A 21854-nucleotide genomic window follows, 5' to 3' on the forward strand; every position below is an offset into this window, starting at 1 on the left:
GACAGTGGGAATATGAAGTGCTGTCCTGGTCCTGCTGTGGATCACTGCTATACGCCATTAAGAGGGTGCTGCCTGTGTTCGGGAGAAGCAACCATACAGTTGTCTTGTAGAGTTGAGGAGGTTTGGACGGTAAAATCATTCCACGACCAGAAACCATGGATTACCAAAACCATGCAGAAACATGGACAATTATAAAGCAGCAGCCAACAATGTAAGACATAAAAAAGGACTAAATTATAGCGCACAAGTTAAAGGAGCTGATGGGATCACATTTCACTGGAGTTGTACCAAGTGACAAACAAATGATTGATTAATATCTTACCCCAAAACCATGACAGTGCATATGCTTCTACAGCAGCCTCCACTCTTCTAGGAAAGGTAAATTACAAGTTTTTGGAACCTGACCATCAATACTTGGTTTGCAGATGCCATTCCAATTCATCCATTAGGTGTTGGATGGGGTTGAAGTCAGGGCTCTGTGTCGGCCAGTCATGTGCCTCGTCACCAGACTGAAGTGACTTTCTTTATGAAACATGCATCGAGCAACAGGAAAGGGCCTGTCCTAACAGGAAGTTGACACAACACACAATTCCCTGAATCGGAACAAGAGAGCCTGAGATTAAAAAATGTATATGTGACCACATACCATGTTGTATATCAAACAGACTGAATGTTGCAGAGAATATGTGACAACAACACTGACAAACAGAGTTAACAGAACCGATGGTGTTTATTCTGTTGAAGCCAAGACTTGCCAAGTCATGTTACCCGTTGATGATGAATGAGAAAATCATCGGACTCATTTGAAAACTGACGGCTGACATTCGGTTTAGTGATCTGAAACTCATGGCTACCGTTGAATCACATGCCACCATGTATTCAAAAGACACTTCTAACTTGTTAACATACATACAGTATACGTATACATTCGATTTGCAGTTTGCTATTCAAATCCACCACATGTACAACATCCACATAAGCACACAACACTTGAACATTCAGAGCTCTAACACGCTTTGACTGAGACAGACAGGTTGGATTTGTTTGGACTGTAAAATCAACATTTTGCATCCAGTGTTAATGGATGGCTTGCACAACAGGCTACATGTAGCACTCCAGTGTGAACCATTACAGGGGAAAAATAGTTGAGAGTAGATTTCCTTTCTTGTGCTCCTTAAAAATGACTTCTAGATGACGTTTTAGTTGTACTTATGTTTGTTTGAGGCAGAGATAAACTCATTGGTAGAGTAGGTTAAAACAAAGAACCACAGTTTTTCTTGTGAACACACCAAGCTATACATTAAAATATAACTGATTTTAATCGAGCTAACAGATATTTTAGCAGAGCTAGCTCGGTTTTCTAATTATTCTGGAGTAACTGAAACCTCAGCTGACGATGTTTCTACTCCACACTGTAGTTACACTAGTGTATTCGGCCTCTTCTCATTCCCAGGGCGTCAAATACTGCCTCTTTCTCACACCCCTCAGCATGCGGTATTGATGCCAAAGGCACCCTCTGGTGTCCTTATGAGATGCACTAGGCTGAGAGCAACTCATGTAATATCAAGAGGGAGAAAGTCTCTGAGCTTGGGAGGGAGGGGAGGTAAATGGGTCAAACCTAACCGGACTTTCACCCAGGAGACCATAGTTCATGTCCTGGGTGAAACCATGGCTGCGTCCAGCCTTGATAAAATGTAGCAAACATTTACTTAAACAGAAATGGTAGAGCCCTGAATACCTTGTTGTGTTACGTCAGCGCACTGCCTTTTAATACTGCGGGGTTTAATTCATATCAAATCAAAAGGGCTTTACTGGCATGGGAAACAAATGTTTCCATTGCCGAAGCAAACGTAAAATAAAAACAAAAATTGTACAATAAGTGAAGATAATAAAGGTAAAAAGGAATAAAGGTAATAACACTGACACACCCGCCAAACAAGGGACAATTTACTAGGGATGAGCGAGTACACCATTATCTGGATCTGTGCTCGGAATGGGTGGAGTTTAAACCAGAAGTGGGTGGAGTTTAAATCAAAAGGGGGTTGGGCCTAATGAGAAGTTGTTATTTTAAGCTTGAAATTTATATGGATTTGATCAGAAGATGCTTATGACATATGAGAAAACTATTTACAGAACAGCCTCAGAAGTGACTTTCAGATCATATTTTATCACAAGAGCAATAGATTAAACACAGCTAACCAAACAAGTTATTAACAAGTTCAGATAGTAACACATTTTACTCTTGTGATACTCAAACTCGTAAAAAGTACAATATCTGTACTGGATACTCGTTTCATCCACGAGTATTTGGCTCAGTTCTACAACGTACCTCAGATGTTGTTGCATACCGTTTCGAGGAAACATGTCAAACTAGAAACTGTAACAAAATGATGCACAGTTTTCAGATTGAATGTGCCCCAAAAGTCAGTGTTGTTCGAATGTCACGTTACATCACTGATGTACCTATGTCCAGTGTTTTGTTGCCCAAACCTGACCACACATTCACAACATTACCAAAATGTTCTTAGCCATGCCTAGGCTCTGCGTAGATGCATACCCTACAGTGTAGCTGTGTGCCGTGATATGTTGGGACTTTAGAAAGATTGACTTAAGACATTTTAATACCAGCCTTTGGCCAGTGGATAGATACTGATCAATTTGTGCCCTGATACCAATTAAGGCCTTATTTTTAAAGTATCCACAGAACCCTGATTAATCACAAATATCCTGATCACACTTGGATGGAAGTTATGCTACACTAACAAGCACGGACCAACTACCAAATCTAGCCACGAAAATGTAATCAAACAATGCTGGCCACAACATGCCTCGGATATGCCGTGGTTGCCCTGTGTGTCACTATGAAACTCAGAGGGGCATGATAACACATCAATTTCGGCGACCTGGGAATGCAAACGGGTTGCTATGTTAGCATTACAACCTAGCAGGTTAGGTTAAAATCAAAGCTAGCTTGTAGCTATTTAGCTACGCTACAGAGCTGCTCTTGCTGCCACTTGGCATTAGAGGTTCAGCTCGGCTTGCGATTAGTATCCAGCTTATATCCAGGTAGTACACAAATTAAGTGTAAGAATGCATCTGCAGCAGCCAGACATTAACTGGACTTATGTCTGCTCCTGATTTGTAAGCTTTCTATATCCCAAAATGTCACTTGAGGTCTTGGTCGTTTATAAATGCATCTTATGTGTGATGAGACATCTAAATGTTATGTTTAGGTACATGCCATTGAATTAGAAAACTGATTCCCAGATGCATTCGGCTAGTTGCACTCTACTTTTTCATCAACTATCAGAGCACTAGATTTCATAATATTACTGTTCTTCTCTTTTACCTCTTGACATTTCCACAGACCTTCAGTGTGACACTGGGAAACCTGTGGTGTGATGAATAAGCACACTGTGGTTTTAACACAAGATTATATCTGCCTCAGCAAAAAGTTTGTCGAACTAAAACTCCAGTCTGCTGCAACAAGGATGACACAACGTCAGTGAGGAAGTTAGCCATTGGTCGTAATAATCTGCATCTGCACCGAGCTCATGCTGCTTACACAAACGTTACATGTGAGGGCGTTCTAATGTTGCGATGAGCTGCAGTGTCACTGAAATACCCTACAACAGAGGTAAAAACATCCCCAGTGTGTTTGTGCTGTGGTCACTAATGAATGTGTGTGCTCTGCTTTGTTTCTATTTTAACACTTAAGCATCATGAAAACTAATAAGAAGATGAGGAAACATGGGATATCACTAACGAGCCAAATATGGCTGCTCTATAGGAATCGACAGCCTGGAGTGTTTCACCTGTGGATGGAGCTACCAGCACGGTTACACACCTTCTGGGAACAGCTTACAAAATGCCCGACATCTTAATTATTGTAAACACAAACGGGGACTGTAAAAGACTATGGAAACCTGATGGAGCGCTGCCAACGCCGACATGTGATCAGAAATCAGCCATCAGCGGAAACTGTATATGAGAGGCGAGGCCGCACTGTAAACACAGAGCTGCGACACAGCCATTCTGCTCCAGCTTTGGCATATATTAATTACCTTGCTAATTAATAGCACAGTTGGTGTTTACTACTCTGTAAGCAGGAGAGGTCGACTCTCATCCAAGGAAGAACAGTCATTTTTGTTTGCTTTTGTATTATTATATATATTTACTGCACGGAAATTATAAAGATAAAGCAGGTTAAAAGTTGGTCACATTTCCTGGTGATGCCTCTCTCTGACCCTCAGGGTGCTCTTACAGCAGTATGTGGCAGATGCAATAAGCAGTCTCAATGGTTATATACTACAATATCATATTCTGTAATAATAAAATGCACAAAAATCATGCAGTAGTATGCAGGCTAAACGCTAAGCTGTTCTGTGACATGACAAGGGTGGCATCGCTGCAAGCCTTTAAACATGAATTCCATATATGAAAGCACTGACTGCTTATGGCATTTGTCATGATGAGGGAGCAGACGGCACTCTGACGTTGCTTTGGAAATCCTAGTGTGCGTTTTTTTTTTCTTCCTTCGATACGTTTCTGTTAGTCTGTAAACGCAGTTCAGCTCCATAAAGTTGCTCCCTCGTATGACGCAGCCACGTCGAATGGTTCCTCATTCTGACCTCGCTGAGTGGAAACATAGGAGGAAGCAACTTTCTGGACTGGAAAGCTCCTTCTATCGAATTCTAAAATCGCTCCCTGTAATTGCAACATGTGCATCTGATCCCGTGGAGACCGTCCGTCCTGCTGCCCTGCTGCCCACATAAACTCATGACAGGGAATCAAACACAGTCACGCTGAGCAGAGGAAATGTTTTTTTTTTTCATCGGTTGGCTTGCCACAGTCTTTCTCCCAGTCATTGAGTGTGTGGTCCTTCTTCAGGGTTAAGGGTGGAGGTGGAGGTGGAGGTGGAGGCAGAGCAGAGAGAGGCTTACTGCTCCACCTGGAGGCTATCAGTCTTGCTGCCAGATGCTCTGATGCTGTTCACCTCTTCGAATACCAACTCTGTGCACACACGGGAGAAATAAGGGAAAAGAAAACATGTTAGGAGTGCTGACAAAGGTTTGAGCCATGTGAAGAGGAAATATTTAAAACTTGCTTAAGGTGAAAAAAACGAATCAAAATGGGATAAAATTCTTAAGAGAAATTCCAACATGTCCTTATACCTAAACGACAGAATAGGCTGTTGCTGATCAAACTTGGGCAGCATCTATTTTCTCATACCTTCATACCTGAAATTTTAACGGGGAAAACGGTACCCAACTGGTCCAGCCACGGGGTCCAGATTTCTCTTTAGGGTGCTTTCAGACCCAGAGTTGTCTTGCTTTGGTCCGAATCAGGAACTAATTTTCTTACAAAGCTGTATAATTGCGAGGGAAGGACCAAGCAAAGGGCCCGGGCTGCTGGAGTTTGGAGTTAGAGTTAGCCTGTTGATTGACTCTGCCTGCCGCATCCCTATTGGATTTGTTTGCCTCCGCTGATTGTCCCTTTGTGTATCAAACCTTCCTTTAGACCAGTAAAGACTGTTATTTTACCCGAACTGTCTCCAGAGTTGTGCGTTTGAGTCCACTCTCACTTGGTTTACCAGTTGTTACAGCATGTATAAAAGCAGTTTTGGGGTTGTTACAATCCAACTCCCATCTGAAGTGAAAATGTAATCACATTCATATTAAGCATCTCTAAATATCTGAACTGTTACTTTCACAGTGTAGTCGGCATTCTGCAACAACCATGCAAACTAGACTCCACATTACATAATCTCCAGTCAGTGTTAAAAGCTCTGCAGCCCTAAGCTCCCTTTGGCTGTGTGGTGTCTATTTGTGCAACTGTAGATTTGACAAAGCCTAAAAAAGATCTCTGTTAGGTCGCAACTTTGTACAATTAAAACTGCTGTGAGCTTTTAATACAGTGTGCAGATCTTTTGTCTGATTCTTGCCAGTCTTAAAAGCTCTGCAGCTCAGTGGCATCAATTTGTGCAACTTCCTCTTCCCCACATTAGAAACTGCCCTTTTAAAATTGTTTGTAAAAGGAAGTGAGAGCATTATTTTGAAATAAACTAAGAAGTAGACAATTATCTAGACGTTTTAAAATGCCATGCAGAAGCTGTATTCATGTTTTTATTACTTGTGTTTTAAATCATGATTGCTGTACCTTTCCATTCTTCTAGAGTTCGGTCTTTACTCTCAATTGTTTGGTCGTAAGGCGGGGCCTCTGGCTCGTCGTCTGGATCGTGGTACTGCGAGAAGTAAGGGTGGGACAGAGCCTCGCTGGCCGAGATCCTCCCATCACAGTCCAGAACCATCATACGCTTCAGTAGATCGACAGCTAACAGAGACAGAAACAGAGAGCTGAAAGAGGGATATGGTAGCAGACCGGAAACCAGTTTAAACCCAAAGGGCCAAACCTGTGTAACTGAATTACTCATTTGCAATAAGGAGAACTTGAGCTTTTGCAGCCTCTCGAATCCTTTTAATTGAATTTAAGAAGTTGGTAATCCAATCTGCGGCGCATCACCTACCTAGTGGATTTGCTCCTCTAAAGATCTTCTCCAGGTCCTGCTGGGGCATGTAGGGCAGAGACTGGATGTACTTCTGTGCCTGTAAATAGAGACCAGCCCTCAGCTAATGGCATGTGACAATGTGGATGATTTGTTAGTGATCAATCACCCCAACACTCAGACATATTGACTACTCTATCAACAGCCTTGTCATTGGAATGACTAATCAATTAGAGCAGCTTGACTGCGTCGGCATAAGCAACATTACAGTGAGTGCTGAACAGATTCTTTTCCCCCATCACTCTGTTCATTTTCTCCTCGCTCACATGTTCAGAGCAGATCTTCTTTAACAGCTCTGGTGACGGAGTCCCAACCACCTCCATGATTCTCTTCAGCTGGTCGATGTCTTAGTGGAGGAGGAGTTAAGGGCCGTCATCATATTATCTTATCACATATAATCAACTAATGCCTACCATTCACTGTAAGACTTTGAAACACAGTATACAAGTATTCCACAGGCTAGTTACTAACATGTCGGGCAGGAAATCCAAAGTGTGGGATCATTTTGAGAAGGTGAAGGACGAACCCAAGGTGATATGTAAACTCATCTTCATTGGTCGACTACAAACATGACGTATCATCTGAAACATGGAAGTAGCTACATGCCCATTAGCCCACAGCGTCATTAACAGGCGGCTCGCTCAGTGTGTGACGTGCACTTGTAGATAAAATATAGGCCTATATTAATGAAGGATCATTAGTACGGTTTTGTATTTCTCTGTAATGTAGCACAGTGTTAACAATGTTACTGATACTATTCTTTCTCACACCTTCAACTCAAACCATTGTGTTGCCCCGCCCAAAATATCTAATCTAATAATCAAATCAATATTGTATACATGCGGGCGACTAGCTCGGACTGAGTTTTATGACCACCTTACACCAAACAATTGAAGTGTTCAACAACTGAGGTAAAACTCTCGTGATTTTCATTGGAAATTTGTCTTCAACAGTGAAATTGCTTAAAAAGTCATTTGGTATTCGACCGGCATAAGACAGACACTCTCCTTGCTGATCACTGCTGATGGTTCTTTTCTAGCCAGCGTCCCACAACACACAAAGATCAGTAAATCAATTTTGTTTTAGACACCGAATACAACAACCTAGATAATTCAGCCTTTTGTGATTGCTCCCATTCAATCCCCACTTCTCTCTGTTAATGCACCTCCCCTTCAGAAAGTCCTGGGATTGTGATGCAAATCCACAAGAGCTCTGCATCCACAGGGCACTTTAAAGAGGTAATGGAGCACTGATGCTAACTAAGAGGAGGAAAAAAATAGATGCAGATTGCAGTGGACTCTCGCCATGGTGATAAAGGATACAGTCAGTTCCAGGAAAGAGGACTTTTCCCTTCAGCAGCTCTCCCATAATGCATCCCACTGACCAAATATCAACTGGAACAGAAACACCAGAGGTTTTATCATTTAATGAGTTTGCATCTGAGAAAAAAAAGCTTATAAAATATCTATAGCTTGATGTTACCATTCTGATTGTAGTGCATCCAGTTCAGCATGATCTCCGGCGCCCGATACCAGCGAGTCGCCACATACCCTGTCATCTCGTCATCTGTTTGTCTGGCCAATCCAAAGTCAAGGATCTGTAGGGCAGGAGGACATGTCTTTTAACTGATGGAGTTCATAAGTTGGCGTGAAGGGTTTATAGTTTTAGAGTGAAGGTCAGTCTTACCCTCAGCTCGCAGTCCTCATTCACTGCGACATTACTTGGCTTGAGGTCCTGGGAAAGATAAAACAGACAAAAGAGCAACAGAGGAGAGAACTATGACTCATGTATATGCAGAGAGAGGGATGGATATGAATATAAAACACAAGTTGCGTCCAAGAGCAACTCAATCCCCATGGACCCCCACGTTAAGATGCCCAACTTCACAACAGAAATAAACATGTTTACAGCCTGGTACAAAAAATTGGCTTTGGTCTCGGTAGCTATTATCAGTTATCAAGGCTTTAAGTTACGTATTATTAAGAGCGTTGGTTGACAGGTGGGGGCCAACCGTCGACAAGTCTGTTTCTATTTCAGTGTGTTATCACTTCATGAAAGTTAATTGTAACATTTTGCTTGCCTGAAAAATTCTTGTTCAACGTTTAGTTGAAAAGACCCCCTAAAGAATCAGATTTTCTGTTTTTCTGGTAAGTGCATTTTGTCTTAACAGCTAGCAAAAATTAGCATTAGCTCTATTACACCTGACCATAGCTGCGAATGCACCGTGCTAATCAAGCTAGCAGCTTGGGTTTATTAGCTCCATTCTCTCATCCAAATATTGTCACTACTGGCTCCAAGATGGTTATGGCCAAAAAACCAAACTCAATGGACAGTGGTTGTGGCTATCGTTCATTATTTTTTACAGTGTATGTTAAAATACAGACCACTGAGCTTCCGTTTGTAATCCATTTATGTCCACTTTCACTGAATGTATACAGAGCATACTCATAGAGATTCATCTCAAGAGCACCAAACAAAAATACTGGTATTAACTGGTGATTTAAAATAGCCATTCCTGTACTTTTTGGTGCTACTGCACAATGTATTTTGAGTCAGGTATCTGATCAACTCCTATTTGTAGCTTAGTATTAATTCTGTCGAGGCAACGCAATTCAGACCAACTTAAACAACCCTGAAGAAACACTATTTTAAGTTTCAGTGTACACCGACATGATCAGATGCTCTTCTACAACCTCGTGTTTGCATTTAGAATTCAAATTGTTCAATCATGCTCTAAAATAAAGGCCACAGTTGTTTTTTTAAACTTTAAATTATCCATAAGGCAGGCAGAATATTTCTAGTTGAATAAATGGTGCAGCCATATAAAACATGCCATGCTGGACTTCAGTATAAACATCACGTATCTTCAATGAAGAGTCAAAACAAGATTCTTTTTACCCTTAAAGCTACTTTGGTTGGAATACAAGGGCGAAACTGTATGTGAAGAGGTTTCTTTTTCTTTCACACCAGGCAAGTGACGGTATGTTTTTCCAAACTTGATGGTCAAAATAACAAGAGGGGCAAAGAGAAGGCACTCACTCTGTGGATCAATCCGGCTGAATGGATGTACTGTTCGACAGGCGGTGGGGTGGGGCCGGAGGATGGGGGAGGAGAGAGACAAGGGAGAGGACATAAAGGGAGACAGGGGTCAACAGTGCAGTTCACCATATTAGCCCCTGCCTAAAGGGAGACTGCTTTTGTCTGTCCCATGGTAACCGTGAAGGCCGAACAGCCGGCCCTACCGGCTGCTGGACTGATTCAATATGAGTGTGCAAGCTTTAGACAGAATCCAACAGAATAACAGAATATCAAACTCAATATAAATACAGCAAGTGTTTGTGTAACACAGACTGTGGCGTCCAAAGTCGGACAGAAAGACTGTTAACAAGCTGCGTTCACTTTAAGCACGGTATACCACAGTGATTCCCAACCAGCAGTCGGCAGTTGCCAGGGGATACATGGAAAGATTGTAGCTCAACAAACATTTAAACACTAGAAATGACAATTTTAAGAAATGTATATCCACAAATAAAGTCAGCTCTAACACCTTAACAATGTTGCAACTGAGAGTGTGTGAAAACTAATAAGTAAGCTGGCATAGCAGTCTGAACAGTTAGCTGATACTAAAGAATGAATAGATCAAAAAGATCAATGTGTTTTCATCCCAGGTTGTCAAACACCAACGCCATACCGTGCCTTTGGCGTGTGATACAGCTGACTGTTTAGTGAAAATCATAATGCGGTCCAAGTCACCAAGCAGTCGTGGTTAGGTTTAGCAACAAAACTAGTTGGAATTATAAAAAAACATTATGTTTTGACTTAAAATTGTAACGAGTGGCATCAGTATGTGACAAACGAACGTAAGGTAAGTAACAATACATTAACCTTTGGAAACCTGGAGCAACATAACTTTTCTTGTGATGCTTTCAGTCGCCTTTCGCAAGTATTTAAACATTTGAACCCTGAGCAAATTGATGTAATTTCTTTTAAAACTTTCTCAATCTTTATACTACATCAGGCGCTCTGAGCGACACTGGAGTTAGTTGAAGTCTGGTGCATCTCATAGAAATGCTAATGGGTACCTTTGGCATCAGTATTTGACAACCTGGGACCTAGAACAATAAATGTGATGGATAAGTTGTTTAAATTAGCAATTTATGCCACTCCAACTTGGTACTATAAAGGTAAAACTTGACTGTTGCAACCTAAACATTGACAGTTCAATGGTATTAAAAATAAATTGTAACAATATTCCCTTATAATCCCCTATGATGTTCAGTAACATCCAGTTTCAAATCAGTCCAAATGAACACATGAGGAACATGACAGATGGTCAGGGCTGTCAGGGTACATCAAACAAAAACAGTTGGGAATCACTGCTATACTATCTGCATGCTAACTCATATATTATGTATGTATGCCATGCAGCAGGTGCATCATGCTGCGGTAAATTACCTTGAGGCCGCGGAGAAGCTGGTAAATTAAGAACTGCACGTGCTCGTCTGACAACCTCTGAAATTTCACAATGTTATTGAGGTCTGCGCCCATCAGGTTAGTCACCAGGTAGCTGGAAAAGGGGAGAGTGTATGGGTGAATGAGGGGGTTGGGGAGGTCTCAGTTGGAGGAGAATATAGTGATGCTGCCATGGCAACCATAAGACATCTCGACAAGCCTATAATACTCTAGGATCGCCTCCACCAACACCACCCTGCCCTCTAATAACAGAATGATTGCGTCTCTGGTGAAAGGTGGACAGCTGTATAGCGTGTAGTAAACATAAAGGGATGACGGATTTACAGTTCATTGAAGTCCTCTAATGTTGCAGCAGGTGTGAAGACATCCAGTAGCCCGATTACCTGCAGAGACACAGAGACACAGAGAGGCAGAGCTGATCAATAACAGGCCGGAAACATGCAGAGAGCTGCGACTGTCTGTCTGACTCTGGGTATTTTCGTGAGGAGCACTAACATTCTCATGTTTCATGTGCTTGAGCAGCCTGAGTTCCCGGTACGAGCGGCGGCTGTGGATCAGAGACTGAAAGGGCCGGGACAGTTTCTTCACCGCAACCTTCTGCCGCAGGACGACGTCATACGCCGAACTGGAGAAAAAACAGAGAAATAAATATTAAAAACATGCTGTAAGTGTATTTCAACATACCTGAGTAGTTGTTACTGTATTCAGCATCATTGTTGTGAGTAGCTATAAAAATATAAATTCAACTATCAGGGGAAAAAAAATAAAATATTTGACTGATACCATTTTAAAGTAACAGTTTGCAGTTTTGAGAAATTCGCTTATTTATATTCCAGCCAAGAGTTAAATAAGACTTACACCACTTATTTCTGTCCCTTAACTATGAAGCTACAGCCAGGTGACAGGTAGCTTAGCTTAGCATACCGTGTCTATCCTCTCTTTAACATAACACAGGAGTGTCCAAACATTTTTGAATGGGGTCCAAATTAGATAAAAGCCCCTTTTACACTGCTCATTCAAGGTGGTAATGTCCGTTGTGTTTAAAAGGTGCAATTGCAGAATAGAGGGGAAAGAGTTGTCTTGCCTCTAAGCCATGAATGGAGGTAGTAACAGCGCCAAAATGTTGTCTGTATAAACTGGACAGCCGGCAGGACAGGATCATGGGCGGCATGGGTGTAAGGTTTTGACAACGCGTTATGCATGGGACCCACCTCAGGAGATTTAAGAAGAAGCAGTTAGCAGCTAACTCGAAGACGAACAGTGGCCAAAAATGTAAGATAATAGGAAAAACAATGAGATAGAGGAGCTCCTTCCCTCCAAGCAGAGAACAAAATCAGCCGCTACATAACAGAGATAGTAAATGATTGTTATTGCGATGTTATGCCGTCATTATTGTTTAGAAAGAGCTGCCGACGCATATGTTTCATGTCACACTAGAGGCCAGCACTGTTGTATTAATCACACACTAGAGCGCAATGATGCTGCTGTTGTTTGGTTCTGTGTAAAAATGCAAAAGTGGCGTAGAGAAGCGACTTTATAGCGATCCTGTAGCGCAATCTCTGTGTGAAAGGGCTAATGTGAAAATACCTGGAGGCCAGCTGCTTTTTGTATCATATGTGTTATTAAAAAAATCACATTTAAATGACACAAACACAACTGTTTCATCTTTAAGTAAAAAAGTATTCAACCTTTAACTGAAAGCAACGTCCCTCGCTCTTGACTTTACTCTTTGCTGTGGCCATGTCTGCTACTAAACAGGAAATATCAGGTGTTAGGTAATTGTTTGTTTACTTGTTTATGAAAACACAATAGTTCCCCCTGCGTAGTTCCTACTTTGTGCATGTCTACAAACTGTACAATTGTCCTGCCATTATGAGGTGAACAAAAAAAAATGCATCTAAAATCGGTCTGCAGGCCACAATTGGTCCCTGGGCCGGACTTTAGATATGACTAATATAACAAAACTAGATAGCACTTGGCTTGATTCATTATGTTATTATAACTAAGGTTCAAGAACAAGACCACACCTCTCTGTCCCACTAATTTAATCACCTGCACCTTTCCAACTTAACTACCTGTTCCTCATTCATTCAGTCACCTGCTCAGACCTATAGGTGTTTCAAACCATGTCTCTCTTTTGTCTCAGTGTTCACAACCCCCATCCCTTCAAACCCCGTTCTTCTCCTCTCTGGTGGACTGGCCACTAGCATTCATTCATTCATTCATTCCCTGGCAACAGACCCCTCCTTTTCATCCCTTCACTCGACCCCCATCATCCCATTGAACTCGACCCTCACCCCATCTTTCCATAAACCTCCAGTTATCACAAATAAAACTAGTTTCATACTGTACATGTGGCGTGGCGTTTGTTAGTAAGGTGTTAATATTAGCTTATGATACTGAGATTATGTCTGTATATTAAAAATAAATGATTGAGAGCAGAGAAAGAGACAGACAGACAGACTGCAGACAGACAGGCTAATGCAGAGACAGAGGCAGCGGGTGAAAGAGGATGTGGCGAAACAAGACAATTGAGGATGCTGGATATTGTAAAAGTGCGGTGGTTTATTTCATCCGACTCTTTTGAAATGTAAATGTCATCCCGCGTATCGAACGCTGAGCCCTGCAGCTTCTGACGCTGCTGCCTTTGTGGTGCCAATGTCTTTTCAGTCCCGCCAGCTTTTCAACACTTGCAGTAGTATTAATACAGCCAACAACAGAGAGAGGAACAGACAAACAGGAAGGAAACGGGTGAGAATTGTGAAATACTGCGCAGCGCTGCAGAAATAGAGCAGAGAAGCAAGAAGTGAAACACTGACTTAAGAACGCGGAGTAACAGAGGACACTGAGAAGACGGTTTACACTTACATGTATGTGTGACACTGGTCATTATGTGGCACATACCATTAGTTAAAGGGAAAATCCCCTCTTGCTTAAACTTGAAGTTCTTCTGAATGACTGAATGTGTCATTTCAGGAATTTCTCAGTAACGAGCTGTACTTTTGGAGAGACCACAGACTAAGTTTATGCAGTAACACTTGATCTGTGGTCTTCAGTCGGTTTTAGACAAGGGTGGAGACAGTGACACTGTATACTGAATGAAATATAGTGCCTTTTTGCCACACCTGATTGCTCTCAGATCTGTTATGTGGGCGTAGTAACTGACTCTTACAGCTATGGATTTCTCCCTGAATGAAGCTCAGTGACAGTGCAGTTGCAGAAAGCTCTAGAAAGAACCCATCAACCTAACCCTCAGTTTCCTTTTAAAAGAAAGCCTGCACTATCCCAACTCACAGCAGGAACAGGATGTAGTACATGGTCACTTTGATAAGGTTAAGAGTCGAAGTGCCACCAAATGATGCGTGTCTCCTGTTTTCTCCACTGTAAATATTACTGTATCGTTTCATGGTGACCTGTAATGCTCATATGCCTGAGTAAACTACACTCTTGCACGGCTGTGTGCATCCATGTGTCTTGTAATCACCTGCTGCCTGACCGGATGTCCCCGCCGGGCTTAAGCCGGGACAGCAGCCAGTCTCCTCCATTTCTGACATGAAGCAGGCCTCGCTGCCTCACACATACCTTCCTCCCTGCCATCTTCCATACATGGGTCTGACTGCACTGCTGTCAGCACACACAGCTCAGCCAAGGCATCGATTTCTCTCCTCTTCTTTTGTCTCAGTATTTTTTTTTTATATCCGAGCTCTTAATGCGATGCCAGTTTCAGAAAGGAAGAGGGGGAAGGGGAAGCTAATAGATGTGAGATGATTCAAATACACTATTTATCCACACAGGAAACTGTTCTGTGTATATTTTTTGATCTTATCATTTGTTGTGGTTCATTCAGCTTAGATCAAGAGGACAAGCTATGTAATTTGCATATATTTAAACGGGGGGGAGGGTACTGACTCTTGAGAATGCAGAGAGGTTAATTTGTTCTACAGATAATTGACCGCAGGGTTTGTTTGTTACATCCAGTGTTTTGCATTTCACTGCAATAGTTTTTTGCAGAAATATGATTTGTTGTGAAGATACCGCTCATATGTCTGTATGCTGATGATGAAGCTACAGCTAAGTTCCAGATAGCTTAGCTTAGCTTAGCGTAGCGTAAAGACTGGAAACAGGGAACAGATACCTCTGTCCCCAACGAGCGGCAACGTCCAGGGCTGAAAAATTAAGCTAACGCAGAAGTGCCAAAAACTGCCGGCCACTTGAGGCTGTCCCCATATACCCCCATGCTAAAATGTTCAGAAATAAACATGTTTACAGCCTGGTACAAAAACAGATTTGGTCTCTATAGCTAATTTCGCCTTCCATGACAACTGTAAGGGGCTGAATTTTTGTATAATTCGCCCGTTTAAATGTTATTAAGGCTAAAAGTGTTGCCAGGGGTCACCCTGGGCTCTCATTCAGATCGACCCCTTGCTCCTCGACAGCTCAACCCTCTCATCCAAATAGGGTCACTTCTGTCTGCAAAAATCCAAGATGGCGACGGCCAAAATGCAAAACTCAAGCCTTCAAAACGGAGTCCACAAACCTATGAGTGACATAATGGTGGCTATATCTGTTATTTTCATACAGTCTATGGTTCGAAAATAGCTAAATCTGCCTCTAATGCTAACTAATTAAACTTTGTTTCATTTATGAAAACAAGATGTATGACAATTAGAGTTTGTTGTTCTATACAAGGTTCCATGGGGGACTATTTCTTGGCCAGACACAGTAACTTCCTCAGATTTTGTTACCTTTGTACAAGCTAACTGATTCCGTCATTGGTCATTATGCTAAACTATGCTAACTCACTGTCTGCTTTGATTTCAGTACTAAACAGACAGATATGAGAGTCTCTGCAAGAAAGCGAATTTACGTATATCCCAGAATCTCAAAATATTTTTCAAGCACCCCACCCAAGGGCTGGGCAATGTGGAGAAAATCAAATATCAATATTTTTTGACCATTGCTTGGTCTATTTTCAAGCAGGACAAAAATGGTGGCTTGGTCACAAACTTTCTCAAATTACAGCCAAACAGTGGCCTGCACTAAAATGTTTCTGAAAACATCTGAGATGAGAATTATAGGCAATGTAGTAAAGAACAGTGACAGCTGACAGTTTGATCTAAGTTTTGTGAGCCTGGTCCATTGTCCTGGATGTAGCTAAGATGAGTGAAGTTGCTGTCAATCATCGTATCAAGCCCGCCCCATATTGAATAAACAGTTACAACTGTCCTGCCCAGAATCGAGTAGAAATCTATTTGAACGAGAGGCGGACAAGATGCAGCTGCAAGAGCAAATGAAACATGAGCTCACACATTCATCTGGTTCCCAGGTTAGAAATACATCACCTTACTGTAATGCAGCCTTTAAAACCAGAATAAGACAAAACTTACAATATTACAAGAAACAAAATCTAACACAATATTCGTCTCATATCACGATATCGATGTAATACTAAATTGCCAAGCCATACTACACCCCCAGATACACACACACACACACACACACACACACTCTATCATTACAGCCCGCACGCCTCTGTCTCATTTAAACTGCGCTGCAGTCACATGATAACTCCCACCCACCCAAACAAGATCAGCAACAAATCACAACCCCAATCTCGTTTTCTGCACGACTTAATATATTTCCAATCGACAATCTAACAAGCGCAGACATAACAGTTTTGACAGGAGAAAATAAAGCAGCCATGTTTTATTCATCCGCATCCAAATGAGAGGCTTCATGCCAAAGTCCTGCTTTACTGAACAGATGTTACATATGGGGACATGAGATGAAAGCAGCCTTCATCAGCTTTGTGCATATTCTCACTTGATGTTCAGTCTCGACCGGACTGAAATTGGCCCACTTTTTGACTCAAGAAGCACGGGAGAGAATATTCAATGGGATTAGGGTTTGACAGCGGGGAGGCTGAGAAGACAATGAGTCTGGATTAGACTGGGGATATGACAGTCCTACGAACTTTTTGTCTCATGACTTATCAAAATTCAAGAAGCCCTGCGTGTTAAATTCTTAGACGAGCTCTGTGTTTCCGATGCTTCGCTCTCTTGTGTCTAAAATCCCTGCTTCCTTACTATCTAATATCCTCCCTTACACCTACTGTACTATTCTCTTTCGAAGCTCAGTGTCTGTCTTTTGGTTCTCCTTCTCCCACGGGCGATGGGGGTATGAGTTCTTCATCTTTAGCTACAAAGGATTATATGAGCTTGTCAGATCCTTGACCTCAGGCGTGCAGTCTCAAGAGGGTTCACCGAGAGAACAAGCTGCTATTTAAGATAAATGATGAGAGTTGTTTTACTGTGCATCTCAAGAGGTGGGACTATCCTAACCCCCCATCATGACACGCATACATATGTCGTCTTCTGAAGCCCCATCCCCCCAGCCATTTTCTAATCAAGTCTTACCATGAGAAAGTCACTGACTAACAATGGCTAGAGATCAACATTAACAATGCGGGGCAATGCTGGGTGGTGTGTGGAGGAATGTCTTTGTGTCTGTGCGTGTATAATTTAAGAAAGTCGAGGCATTTCACCAGTTTCATCTTTTAAACCTATGCGCTCTCCAGATGATGCCTTGAGAACTATAACAGCTTAAAATGAGCAGTGTATAAAACAGGAGGGGAAAAATACCTGCTAATCCCTTAATCCGAGTCTACCACTTCAAGCTCTTTTGATGATTCCAAACAAACCAGACACATGAAACACATCACTTCCTGTGCGGCAGTGTTTGAGCACCATTTCAGCAATAATCTCCACCTATACTAACATGGCTGAAAACACATATCAAATGACCATCCATGTACATTGGGTATGTCGATGTAAACAGGAAGCAGGCTGTCTACTCTGCAGCTGGTTGCTTAGTTACAAATAATACCACAAAGATGACAAAAATAAGATCAGAGATCTCTTTGCTTGGATTTATGATGAGATGGAACTGTTAATGAAAGTAACAAGAGGATGACACCTCCTCTGAACATAGAGCAAGCAAACTCTGGCAGATGGAGCGTGAAAAAGTGTCCAGATACACTACAAACAACGATAATATTCAGGCAGCCTATCGAGCCCTAAGGGAGGCTAGGAATGGCGGTTAGGACATCTTCACTGGGAAAGACTGAAACAATGTGATGTTGGTGGAGGTGTTAGGTGGTCAACGCCTTGAGAAACCAGATTGGGGGTCGTTGGCAACATAGAGCGGTATCAGGTGCAATATCAATCACTGGAGGAAGCTATGGAATTGGTAAAGGAATTGTAGACTTAGCTATGATATTTTGGCTTGTCAAATCATGACTGAGGGTTCCTAGTTCAATGAACCTTGGGGTGGAGTTTCCATGTTCTCCCTGTGTCAGTGTGAGTTTTCTCCGGATACTCCGGCTTCTTCCCACAGTCCAAAGACATGCAGGTTGATTGGTGACTCTAAATTGCCCGTAGGTGTGAATGTGAGTGTGAATGGTTGTCTGTCTCTATGTGTCAGCCCTGTGACAATCTGGCAACTTGTCCAGGGTGTACCCTGCCTCTCTCGTCTCGGTTTCCACCTGTCTAGACTAAAACGCAACCCCGCAGTTTTCTAAATGGGTCAACATCATTTTCTCTGTTTTAGGGCTTCCAAATGACTGGAGTAGTGTGGACGCTAGGGATAAATGTAGCAATAGTTATGCATTTTAAAATGAAAACGTAGCAGTGTGGACGTAGCCTTACAACAGCTAAATTAAAAGCTCAGTAGCTCAATTCATTTGGAAAAAAAAGCAGAAACTAACAACACTGACAGGTCAATTGTATGAAAAAATATTGTAACAAAACAGTTTCAAATCTGTTGAGATGACCTCCTTTTGGACATGACGGGTGGTGCTGATTACGAGGTACTAGGGCTAATATACTGGTCACTGTTGGGTTGTATATCACTCCCAACCTGACACTAATTTGCCATCAAGGGGGGAATAAAGAGACTCCACTCACTAATCTTATCATGACTCCACTCTCAGGAAAATTGTCCCATCATAATCCTATTACGAAATCAGAGAGGTTCTAGAAATGGCTATTCACAGCAATAGATGGTGATGAGAATTTCATTACAAAGATCAGGCATTGGGATTTCCATGTTTACACAAACCGACTGAACCTTTAGAGATCACAAGCAGCAAATGTGTGAATGCTTGCTCAGAGCAACATTATTTTCTGTCAACAAAGACGAGCCTCATGTGGCATTAAATGGATGCCTTCATAACCCTGCACGTGAATTTGAAGCATGTGTGACGAAAATGAGAATGAAAACCTTAACCTTGGCTGGTTCCTGCTTCAAAAAATGCCCATGTGCATCTAATCTTCCTGAGGGTGAATGAAACAGCTGAAAGCAAAGTCATCACTCAGCTCTGGACATTTTTACTATTGTGCTATTCTGAGCTTCAAATCTGCAATATAGGCAAGATGTTTATGCACAAAATACTCCTGTGGGAGCCTGAGCCATAAAGTGGAGCTCCAGACAAGCACATTCAGACAGTGTCTTAATTAACACCTGACTTGACCGGAAGTCGGCTGTCGGGATGAAGCCTCGTTTCTGAGGATGCAGGCGATGGAAACGAGGGGTGTGGCTGAACACGACAACATATGAGCTCCATATTATTTTCTTGCCGACACAATCCTTGATGATATCCCAGGAGGGTGGCAGCAGAGTTACCATATCCTACACAAAAGCCACTCGTCTATATTTCTGAGATAACAAAGGTCTGACAAAGTGAGAATGAGATGCAGTAAAGTCAGCCTCGTGGCCCAAATTTTAAGTGTCAGCTAGGGATACTTCTTTGCCCAACACACACACAACATAAACCAATGAATCAAAACTTTACAGCCAATTCCAGACTGTCCCCTAAACAGCAGAGAGTGAGTGCTCCATCTGGGGAAAGTTGGACTCACTGACGTTAAATCTTCCGCCTCTCTCATCCTCCTGGTACAAAGCATCACAGGATTTGGACTTGCAGGGTTTTGGAACATGCAGTAGAGCAAAGCCAGCCCTCAAATTTAGATTCTCCTCACTGTGGTCCAGACTGAATGGACATATGCTTGAGTCTGGAGTGTCCTCAGTGGGTTAAGACTGAAATTACTGTGCAGGTGAGAGGATGAGGGAGACTTTATTTTACATCTACAAAGCTTCTTATAAACTGTTTGGTCCTGTCAGTGTTCAGCCCATCTGCCAGGATCAATCAAATCTCTGTGGAAGATTTTTACACCACTTCAGTTACTTCTCGCCGCCGTCAGGGAGCTGCCAACGTGCAATGTTGTGTCGAAAAGCTTTAACGCGTTAGTCCTGTCTCCACAATTAAACATGAAAACCCTTTGCTCCACATTTCCTTAGGTAACGTCAGCCTGCTATTTCAGCTTAATTAGCATCGACTATTGGAGGTGGTTATCACCATGACACATCGCCATGGCAACGTGATCCCACCAGCTGATATGAAATTGGTCCAAATTTAAAGCATGTTGCAAGATTGGAATGTCTGCATCAGAGGGGCGTACAGGGAAGGAGGGGGGGGTGTGCAGGTGTGTGTGTTATATATGCTAAATGATGGTAATGCATGCTGCTGCTGATGGCTGCAAGGTGTCAGACCTGCATTGTGTTATGCACAGCTGGGCCCAGGCTCTCCCGTTTAGGGTCCCACTACACCAGCCTCTGCAGAGTTGCTCCTGTGAGACTGGTGTGTGTGTGTGTGTGTGTGTGTGTGTGTGTGTATGGGGGGTTATTTAGGAAATTCCTGTGCTGATGCTGTCTCATTCTTTGATCCCCCTCTATAGGACAGCAGACAGTGAGCTGGGGGGTAAAAACAGCTGCTGAGTCTTTCTATATGCCTGACACATAAAGAAATAACATTAATCTGCATATTTAAACATAAAAATAATATTATTATGATATATATTTTTTTACAATATTGATCCAGGAGCGACAAAGGCAATAGGATGATAATAATAAGCCGGTTATAATAACAATGACAACAATAAAACCCCTAAACAATCATTTCCACAGACTGCTTCATCCCGACACGTCCGCATCGCTATGCTGATGCATCATGAGCAACATACGGTAAATATTGTGGCCGTGCAGCCTCGCCCCTCTGCCAGCCCTGCACATACACATACACATACACATACACCGACACACACAAGCACTCACCACACCGAGCCGTAGGCACCGGAGCCCACCGGCGTCAGGTTCTGGTACCGCTCCGGAACCTCCCACACAGTCTTGTTCAGCTCCTGCCGGTAAAACCCTGGTCTGGCAGACATGTCTCCGACTCCGAGCCGGCTACAGGAATAAAAAAAAAAAGGGAGTGATCAAAAACAAGAGAAGCGGGGGAATAGGAATTAACGGAGGAAAACGGTAGAAGGGACCGGAGGCGCGGGCCGCCGTCTGCTGCCTGAGCTGAGCTGCTGTTGCACACAGAGAGCCGAGCAGTGACAGCCTCCCTCTCTGTCTGCCTCCCTCCCTCCCTCCTACAACACCCACCCCCTCCTTGTGGCTGCACGTCCAAAAAGTTGATATCATTAACTGTTATTAATAAGAAAGATAACACAGATGTGATATGATAAATTGTCATAGGCTGAATTGTTTTGCAATATGTAACTTGAATAAATTGATGAAATACTGTTCTGGAAATGACAGCACACACACTATTAATCCTCTCAGCAGCTACAGCAGCAACATGGCTTACTAAACTGTGAGTTTTTATATTAGATATTTACAAATTAGACACTTCATTACTAAAGATACCACATTAATAATCAATACCATTTCACATGTGGTAAGGGCGTTGTCTTCA

At 42.4% G+C, this 21854-nt stretch overlaps 1 protein-coding gene across 1 annotated transcript; it reads right to left on the bottom strand.

Moving 5' to 3' along the window:
- Positions 1–4143: 4143 nt before the first annotated feature.
- mapk11 (mitogen-activated protein kinase 11) lies at positions 4144–21491 on the bottom strand. Its single transcript, XM_050036162.1, has 12 exons — positions 21209–21491; positions 11534–11663; positions 11363–11421; positions 11021–11132; positions 9605–9634; positions 8252–8299; positions 8048–8162; positions 7888–7959; positions 6832–6911; positions 6527–6605; positions 6160–6333; positions 4144–5013 (listed from the first exon to the last, which is right to left on the bottom strand). Exons 1-12 carry the CDS (start codon positions 21319–21321, stop codon positions 4940–4942), a joined length of 1086 nt encoding a protein of 361 aa, XP_049892119.1. The 5' UTR covers positions 21322–21491; the 3' UTR covers positions 4144–4939.
- Between the last annotated feature and the right edge of the window lie 363 nt (positions 21492–21854).

This window comes from Epinephelus moara, chromosome 23, assembly GCF_006386435.1.
Source record: "Epinephelus moara isolate mb chromosome 23, YSFRI_EMoa_1.0, whole genome shotgun sequence".
Taxonomy (NCBI): domain Eukaryota; kingdom Metazoa; phylum Chordata; class Actinopteri; order Perciformes; family Serranidae; genus Epinephelus; species Epinephelus moara.